The sequence below is a fragment of the Gavialis gangeticus genome, unplaced genomic scaffold (assembly GCF_001723915.1).
Source record: "Gavialis gangeticus isolate Ggan-Ray unplaced genomic scaffold, GavGan_comp1, whole genome shotgun sequence".
Taxonomy (NCBI): Eukaryota; Metazoa; Chordata; order Crocodylia; family Gavialidae; genus Gavialis; species Gavialis gangeticus.
In genome coordinates this window covers 5689071-5699415 of record NW_017728991.1, presented here as the reverse complement: position 1 = coordinate 5699415, position 10345 = coordinate 5689071, and the positions used below count along the sequence as shown (strand labels likewise).

The 10345-nt window shown below is 35.1% G+C and overlaps 1 protein-coding gene across 2 annotated transcripts in view; it reads left to right on the top strand.

The window, feature by feature from the left end:
* Positions 1–10345, top strand: part of CEP112 (centrosomal protein 112) — a 364802-nt gene that overhangs the window by 196405 nt on the left and 158052 nt on the right. For both annotated transcript variants that reach the window (XM_019516523.1, XM_019516514.1), the window contains exon 20: positions 2961–3143. In XM_019516523.1, coding sequence (XP_019372068.1) covers positions 2961–3143 — 183 coding nt within the window. The remainder of the gene's footprint in view (positions 1–2960; positions 3144–10345) is intronic.

Here is a 10345-nt window from a genome sequence, read left to right as displayed (position 1 = left end):
TTTAAGAAATTCATATTTAGAAATGGCCTAATTTTCAGAAAAGGGGGGTCCCCACGGCTAACATCAGTATCTAGTCCTGGCTTCGACATAGATTTCCTATTTGACCTGCTGCATCTATTCCAATGTTCACTACAATTAGAGTAATTATACTTACTGCAGATAGCTTTTACATCTGTTTACCACCATGGAAGCCTTATATGGACTATAATACAGCTGTGCAAAATGTAATTCTTTTTTCTTTTTGGAAAAAAGGTTACAGTATTTCCATAAATGCTGTTAATGCACTTACAAAGTTACCCAGAGGTTCCTGATTTTTTTATTTTTGGGATTACGAACCCTAGTTATAAGTGAATTTTCATATTTTAATTTTTATGGAGATGCAGGAGATTTTCAAAGGGCACCTAATGACCTAAATCCCCATTTCCTCTTATTGGGCCTTTGAAAATCTTTTTATAGTCCTCCTATGTTCATAATCGTGACTTGGCTTGGGAAAGCCTAAATAAAGTGTTTATGGCATAAAAGCAAAACTTGTGCAATGTCTTTCTACACATGAAACTTTAATGAAAATATATTGCCATTATTAATTAAATTAGAAACACTCTTGCTTCAAAATCATTCATATAGTTGACAGACTCCGAACACTAGAGCTTCAAAGCCTGAAGACACCATTTAATTTCAACCAGTGCTAGTAATACTGGGAATTTTCTAAAAAGGTGCATAGTTCAAACAGTGGCCAAAAGACGACTCTATATTTGGCCAACTCTTTCCTAAAGATTCCTAAAGCCCTCTCCAAATGTAATGACAGTGCACCCTCTGAAGAAGTTTTGTCTTTCTCTTGCAAGCTTTTCACAGCATACTTTCATACCGAGGTTCTTTCTTGGCAGAGTATCTTTGTATCAATTATTAGAAGATAACTTGTCACTTATTAGATTAATCTATTTATGCTGGTACTTAGGAATGTCGTTTTTCCTTCCTTTTGCCTATCCTCCATTTCTCTATCAAGTTTAAAACAATATGGGAGGAGAAGACAGCAACTGTTTAATTTCAGTTGGTGAGGAAAGGCTTAAATATATAGAGTGAAATGTGATTTTACTAGTCAGTTAGAGTTTACCTATTGACTTGAGTCCTAGATTGTACCTGCAAAATGCCTGTGAAAAAAAATGAAGTTATTGAATGAAGTGTGTCATGGTACAAGAATCCGAGAGAGTATAGATAATGAATTCAGAGAAATCCATGTCGCATAATATGGATTATTCATAATATTAATAATTAGTAATATTAAGAAGTGAAAAAGAGATGTGTAACTATGACTATATGAAGACTGCTATTACAAATATAATTTATCATTAGGTGGCAAACATGTAAAAATGCATAACTTTGTTTTCCTAAAGTTCAGTTAAGCTTTGATTAATGATAGAGTTAAAAAGCTAGAAAAACTGTATTATTTAAACATGAATAGCATAGGTATCATTACAAAGTGTTTGAAAAGAAACTAGCATGTATACAAATTTTTGACAAAAAAGCCGACTTAAAGCATTTTGTGTATTGATTCCAGGTCAAATGCAGAATAATATATGCCTACTGGGTTAAACTACTTCTAGCATTGCATATATGAGTTAATGAGCTCTTTAGTTTTACTAAATAATACAGACATATTTAAAATAAAAACATTTCTTCTTATCTTTTTCTTCAATATGCCACACGATACATCAGAAAAATGTGGAGCTGGAAGCAGGTTTTAATTTTAATTTCAAAATACATTGATCAGCAATTTGCAAGAATAGTTTTAAAACTGAACTAAAATAAAAAACCACAGAAGTCACGAAACAGCTAATGTTAATGCAAAACGCACATTTTCAGAATTGAATGCTATAGCTTTAAGATAAGGTGCCTGGGCGCTTTCATTACACAAACAAGATCGATGTTGAGCAGACTCCTACTGTTAGCTTTTTTGAAGAAGGATTCTCACGCTGAAAATAACCCATATTCTAGATAACGACGTTTTTTTCCTTCCCCGAAATCCACCAAAACTGAAGAAAAATCCAAGTGACTGTTCCTAGCAGCTGTGTGGCCTGGAGTTCACTAGGGAAGCTGGCTTCCTGCAGTCCCCTATTCATCACCTGCTTCAAAGGCAGCCTAGCTGGCTATAGTTTGCAGGCCAGGTAGGGTGCCATTGTGCACAGTCTGGGAGGATTAGTATCAAAGCTGCGGCAACCAGGCCCTTGGTCTCGGGCTGCCATTCAGTCTAGCAGGGAGAGGCTAAGACTGGCCAAGGTCACAGTATCCAGTGTGGTGTGGACTGGGAAAGGATCCTGAGAATAGAATGCTTTTTATGAAATCATGGCGCAAGCTTGCAGCACAGCAGGTGCCCTTCTGGAACACATACATCTGTTTGTGTTGGTCTACCGTAGCTGACAACGAGATAATAGAGCTTTGTTTTTTATAATTTTGTTTAAAAAGACAACTGTATATACAATAACGTAGATGAGTATTGAAGTCGGATCTTTTATTTGGGAAATCGTAAAGAATCTTTAAAAGATTTAATTGCTGCTTTTTTTGTGTGTGTATACTTAAGCGAAGAGGAGAGCAGACTGACTATTAACCATTTATAATCCTTGCCACTGCTGATAAGTAGCAGCAGGATACTTGGGGGGAACGTACACAGAATGCAACAATGAATTGTGGGTTTTTTGTTTTTTTTGTTTTTTTTTAAACGTTCCGACATTTGTACGAACAAATTGGTTAAGGGTGCACTGGATTTACTTAGTTGCCTTCAGTGTCAAAATTGTTTGAAGGAATTCTTTTATGCTATGGGTAGTTTTTAAAAGGTGAGGTAATAATGACGTAAAAATAAAATTGCCAACTTGATGAAATTAGGGGGAAAAAATTAAGCTGTACACGAGTTGTCATGACGACAGGGATGTTCTATTGATGAACTGTACTCCTCATTGTCCAATCAGATAGTAGAGCTGAAGCTGGAGCATGAACAGGAGAAGACGCACCTATTCCAGCAGCACAACACAGAGAAGGATTGCCTGGTCCGAGATCACGAACGGGAAATTGAAAAACTGGAAAAACAGCTCCGCGCTGCCATGACAGAGCACGAGAATAAAACTCAAGAATGCAGGAAACGAGATGCACAGGTAATGGCCAATAACATTTGAAAAGCGTGCCTGTGTATGTATGTGTGTATATGTGTGTGTGTGTGTGTGTGTAATATGTAAAATATATTATATTACATACATACATACATACATACATACATACATATATAAAAATAACATTACATACATAATATATGTGTGTGTGTGTGTATGTGTGTATGTGTATATATATATATATATATATATATAGTGTGTGTGTGTGTGTATCTATATGCATGCACACGTGTGTGTATATCTATATCTATATTATATATATATCTATATCTATACGAATCGTTTCCCGTTTTCCGGCGTTACTGATAATGTACACTGTTTGATCATTTGCGACTGACATATAAACGTGATTTTTTTTTCTTTTTTTTTTCCGCATTCCCTCCCCCCCATTGATGAATAAGGCTTTAACAGCAAAAACCACAGGTAGCCAGATTAAAAATCCCATGGTGCGCTATAACTCGGCCTCTTATTTATAATCTTGTCTCATTTTCTTTCATGATGGATTTGTTTAAGAAAAAAAGGTATCTCTTTTCCCCAACCCCTACATTCACCCCTCCTTTCCTTACCCCTGGGTAAATCCCTATGAAATATAACTGATTTCATTCATATGCCTTTTTGTTTAAATCTTTTCGGGTAACTCGCAAATATTCTTGTTTTTTAATATTTGACTGTATCTCTAATTTTGTCTTCTATATTTACATTGTAAGTTTGATTGCGTATCTCAGATGCTTAGATAAGATTATTTGGATTTGGGGTCGCTTCCTTCAGGTTTGTTATTTTCCTACACACGCATCCCTCCCATCCTCTATCTCTATGGTCACTGTTGGAAGCCATTTGGCAGAATAACCCCCAGCTGTGGTAGCATTTGACTCTTCAAACTTGTGGATGAAATGTGCACTGTCAGCATGGAAAATGATCTTTATTAGTTTTCAGTTCAAAAAATCATTCAGGATGTGCGTGGTTGTTTCATTTATTTTGTGAGGGGGGATGATGTAGTTCCTAAGAGTCTGTTATAAAAGGCCTGCTATCACTCCATTTAAAAATTCAGAGTGATTTTATAGTAGAAAATGGCCTTCAATGAGCAAACAGGAAAAGTCTTTCTCACTTTACTGGGTGGCATTAGTGTAATTTATCATGCATTTGTCAATTTATGCCAAAATGGGTGTTTTTGTATGGAAGGCTGAACCACCATATGCTTTCCGCGCATTAGCTTCTTCCCTACACGGTTTAAGACCTTGGTTATAGGTATGCCTTTTTCATTTTAATAGATGTTAAGATTGCCTTTATCTAACTTATAATATTCATAGTGTCACTATCTTTGATTAAATTTGCTTAAGGATTTTATTTTTAATTTCTTTTTTTCCCCACACATGGAAGATTCACATTCTGTAGAATTAAAAGCTAGGTTAGCAAATATACTAAACAAACCAGTCTGTGGGGAAAAAGACCTGGCATAAACAGTATTTGTGTATTTCATAGGCACTGTTATTGTTTTCAAGTAAAATGAGGGAGTTTTGAGCATGCTCAGTAATAAGAAATTCAGAAGGCTGCTGCAGAATTATATACCGCCCTTTTTATTCACATTTCTGGATAATGAACAAAAGATAAGTAATTGAAAGAGCCAGTCTTCTGATGCTCAATTATACAGTTACTTCATAAATATCCTTTCAGTCATGTCATCCTCTCACCTACACCCCAGAAATAACATTTGTCTGTCTCCCAAGGAAGTCCAGTACTTAATATGAGTGAATGGTATGTTGCTATAAAACATTAATTTGATATTAATGCTGGTTATTCAGTGTGCGTACTGAGATTCACTTCCACTGGTGTGTGTGGACACAATGGGAATGCCTAGAGTAGTGAATTCAGAGAGATATGCGAGATGCCTCTGAGTGTGTTCTTCCTATTTAGCTAGGTTGCAGTTTACTCATAGCTACAATTGGCTTTGTGGCATTTGGAAGTGGTGGTTGTTCAAATTGGTATATTTAGTACTATTATAGGTATTACGTTAAACATTGAAAATGTGGTGACAGTCATTGGGATAATAACAACGGAAGTGTTGGGGGCCTTTTTAAAGTCTTTTTCTTTCCACTTTGAATATCCCTGCAGCCATATGAGCACTCCTGTCATGGCAGTGCTGGTAAAAGGGAAAAATATGTTTGCCTTTGACCAAGGGTAAAGACTGCTGTTTCTAATCTGAAATTGAATAATCATCCATCAGAAAACTGTTCCTTCTTTCAAAGATACGTTCTTTAAGTTGGGTTAATTATCAAGGTTAATTTAATAATGTTAAGTACTTCATCTATAAAATGCATTAAAATAATTAAAATTTACATTTAGATTAGCAATTGAGATAATACGTATTTGAAATGCCTTCCCGTTATCTTCTCTCTCTCTTCTAGAGAGATACTAGTGCCACTTGTTAAATTTGTCGGGCTCCGCATTCTTGCTCCCAAGATTCATATTTTGGGGGTATTTCATAACTGATGCATAGTATTTTTATGAAATGGTCATCAGTGGTGTCTGAATGAAAATGCAGCCAGTTAAATTAGGCTTTTTCATTAAATAGGATAATGTTTGTGGATTTTGATTTCATTGGGTTTCTTTATGTTATGATGGAGCTGCTTTGACACAGCAGAAGAGGCCATTTTGTTTAGCTAAACGAAAAGTGTAACTGCCAGGTATTTAATACAGTTTCAGTAATACCTAGCATTAGCCACAAATTAGCAGTATCTCTTGATGTAGAGGATCACCATATCACATAAGACTGATACAATTTAATGGAGCTCTGCAAAACTTTACTGAAAGCGGTTTTTAATTGCATCTCCACAGTCTCCAAGTTCAGTCAGGTTTTCAGCTACTGAAAGATACCGTGCAAAAGAATGCCACAGATTTCAATATGAAGATATAATTTTATTAGTGAATGTTAAAAAGGGAGTTAGTGTTTAAGGGGTAGAAGGAAATACAAAGACCCAGGCAAGGGTGGCTGCATAGTGCAGGGTGGGTGAGGGGAGGACGTGACTGAGTTACCTACCATACTTGCTCTTGGCCAAAAGATCAACTCAACAACTGAATGAGTTATCTCCAGGTATTACTTAAGATTTAGGTGGGTGTTTTGGGGGGAAAAAAATAATGTTATCGGTTCTTGCATTATAAGTTCAGCAAGTTACTGAGCAAACCATCTTGATTTAAAGGGATGCCATATTTTATATAACCAATTAACTTTTGTATACTATTAACATTCCACTTTAGTACTCAGTTTAATATATTTTCAAAAGATTTTTTTCCCATAGAGGTGAGATGCTTGGGGTGGAGTAAACTGACATGTGGGTCAATAAAATTCAAAGGAACTTAAAGGCTTTTGTACCATGCTGTGTTCTTGTAGTCTTTTTCTTTAAATCCTGTATTTTGTCTGAGCTGCAAGAATATTGTTGTTAATAAAATCATATTTTCCTTAAAATGTAGAACTTTTGGTTTTTATTTTATTTAAAGTTTTAGTTCTGTATTTCCATTTTCTCTTTGATATTTAAGATTATTTAGAGCTACTTTAGAAGTACCTTAAGTAATCTTTCTAAAATATAGTTTGACCTTTAAAAAAGAAAAAATCAGCTTGTATATTCTTTCAAAACACAATGAACCCATTGAATAATGGGGAACTTTTATTTTAATGAAAGCATCCATAGTATGGAGTTTGAGATTTCCAGGTCAAGACATTTTTTGTAGTAGAGAATAATAAGGCTTATTTTACAGAAACAAATTGTTTTACTAAAAAGAAATTCTCCATGCTATTTTTCTTTAGTTGGCCATATTGGATAATGGGGTTAGGAAATTTTAATAACTAATCCTAAGGAAGCTAACAGAAGATGTAGCAATTGAACCATCGTGTTCTTCCTTGATCCAATTAATGTCACTCTTTCCTTAGCACCTGACATGGACCCTTACCACCTCTAGGATTCCAGTCTTCCCACTGCTCTATAAAGTTATATCATTTTTATTCTTGTTCCTTGGCCATTTGACCTTTGGGGTAGGGACAAAAGAATACACCCCCTTAACTTAACTTAAAACACAGTGCTTTGCAGTAAAGTAAAAAAGGGGCTAAGGAACCTAAAGCCTTTTTAGTAAGGTGATAATGTGCAGGTTCAGCATTTTCTTCTTTTCATAACCAGGTCAGGAATAATTCAAACAGTGAAGCACAATTCATCACTGTTTGTAGCTGTAAGAGTAACTCCATTTTTAATATAATGTTTTATTGTTCCAAAACATCTGGGTCACAATAAAGTAAATTTAATCAGGATTTAGGCATGTGTTAGTCTTCAGATATCAGTTGCCAGGAAAAAAACCCTAATCAGTTCTACGGGTACGCAAGTATAGATGCTCAAGTATGAAAGAAATCATGAAAGAGGAAATTGGATGGGCTTGGAAGGGGGAGTTAATTAACGATTTTCACCTTGCTTCAACTTCTCTTTCCATTTCTTCCTCGTTCCTCTCTTTTCTGTGCATATCCTAGTTCTCTCTCTCTTCTCCTCCCTTTGTTTCATTTTCCCCTTGTAGATTCACAACTCCTTCCATAATGCACCCTCCAAGGACAGAGCAGTCTATCATTTCTTGTTTTCTAAGCTCACGTTCTCTCTCTTTGAAAACCAGTTCTTCCCTCAGTTCTTCCTATATTGGACTCCTCACCAATGATCTTTCAACTCTTTCCTGGGTAGACCATTTCCTTGCCTTTATTTTTTCTGAGTGAATTTTATATTTGTTGACTGCACCATATGTATTGATTTATAAAATATATGTATGTTTATGGTATTCTATAAATCATAATAACTTCAGAATAGGGAAAATGGAAAATACTAGTTCACTGTATACAGCCATTATGAAATAATATATTGTATTTCTTCAATGGACACCTAGCATCACTTACTAAAAAAGGAAAATGTAAAAAATTCTGTTTTGTAGCCACAGTTTAGACTACAAAACTGTACATGAATAAACCTGACTGCACTTAAATTTTACCATTACAATATTTCATCCAGAAATTGAAGGGGCCAGATTGTTACTTCAAATGAAAAGCAAAGTGCGAGGGATTCTTAAATTGTAGATCATAGATTTGCAAACTTTCATCTGTGGACTATTTACTGGTGGCAGATAAAAGTTTGTCAATAGATAATAACTTATCTTCTGTCTTTCTAATTCAGTTAAAGATAACAAATATAATTACTAACTTCTCCATATATTTGTTTTTCATGTAAACAATGACTGTAGTTTCCACAGAGATGCTTTTTCTACTTTTAGTTGACTGGGAGGAGGTTGGTACAGTCCATGTGTTAAAATGGGACATTAAAATTGACTCCTTGCACTAAAATGTGAGCTCGTGCTATTGAAAAGATTCAGAATGACTGCCACTTTGCTCTGTATGCCTGGCTCTTACTCTGGATTTTTTGTGCTTTTCTACCAATTATAAAATATCTAAAATATCTAACATGTGAAGATATCTTTGCAGGATTTTCCTGCAAACAGTTTAGTATATGGCAGACAGAATCTGAATTCCTGAATCTGTCTGAGACACCTAGTTGAAAGCCAACTTCAGGTATATCTAAGCAATCTGGAGACATACCTTTAACTACTGCCTAGTCATACCTATAGACCAAAGAGTTAACAGTGAACATCTACTATAAAATTGAGGTGAAGAATAAAATGTAGGACTCACTCACCCTGCAGTGAGCCCTACCTAGGAGCTGCAAGTGGATGTTGCCTGTGGGTCTTGCCTTAAAATGGTAAAAAAAAATCTATGATTCATGTGGGCTTATTTCAGAAGGAACACCTTATTCTTCTATGTTCCCACTCTTCTCTCTTCTGCCATTTTTTTGCCACATCCATTGTGTCCTTCTACCACTGCTGCATCTTTGCCTTTTTATTGCATCTGAATTTAAATTGTGAGGTATTCAAAACAGGGATTGTGACTGTATCTGCTTCTGTCTAATATGTAGTATAAATTGTGGGTAGCCAGGTGCCCCCAATTAATGCATGTCCTAAAAAAAAATCTGAACATAACAAAATGTTGTAGAAATGCTTTGCTGATTAAAAATGTTAAATTTGTTTAGTGAAAAATTCACTATACTTTGTGCTGTATTTATAGGATGTAGGAAAAGGCAAGCAGTTGCCATAGAAACTAATATATCACATGATATATTCCCTGATTCTTAACTGTAGGGTTGGTTTTTTTAATGGACTGTTTATAAGAGAATTGAGAATATATTATGTGTTATATTGTGAAATGTGAATTGAATATATAAGTGGCTATTTTCTGTTGGAACCTAATCATCATTTTATAAAGTTTTAATGCATTTTTATTGTTAAAGAAATGATATATGAAGTTAAATGAAAAAGATGGAGTATAGAAAAAATCTGCTTGAGAAGGGAGGGCAAAGTGTACAATATGTGGGCAGTTCTTTTATCTACCCCCATACTTCCAGTGGAGAAGAAATGATTCTTGCATAAAACTTGATTAGTATAGGATTCCATTCTTAAAACATGAGATTGACCTTATCCAACAAGTAGAATCCGGTTCTATTATGCGTGCCAATTATTCTCAGTATCTTTGCTGCATAACCGTTGGCCACCAGGCCTGACTTCTGCATATAAAAATGTTGAGTGTCAGTTTAAATGCCCCATTATGAACTTCCCATGCTGTCAGCTGTACCTGGAATAACCATCTGCTTCTCTTGCACATAGCCCTCCTTTAGAGCAAGCTTCTAATCTCATTTTAACCCATTCTTCTGAAGTCACAATTTTTTCCCCCTACTGCACACACAGTGAAATAGGAATAAAAAATTAAAATGGTAATTTCAAATTTTATATACAACGTAGTAATCACACTACCATATGTAATAAGGCCTTTCTTTTCTGTCATTATCATGCTAGTGGTGATTGTTCACAAATGCTAAGTAGTGTATGTTTGAGAGATTAATTTGAATTATAGTTTCATTTTATTGGGTTCTAAATTAACTGTCTCAGCTCAGGATACTAGGATGTCACTGTTGACAAAGGTAGACATGTGCTCAAGTGGTAGAAGCAGAGTGAGAAAAATGTTAGTATGCATAAGATACAGGATGGAAAATTATACAAAAAATGTTAGAATGCCATTATATAAATTATAAATAAATTGCTGTTGTCATCCTGTGTGTAAAAGA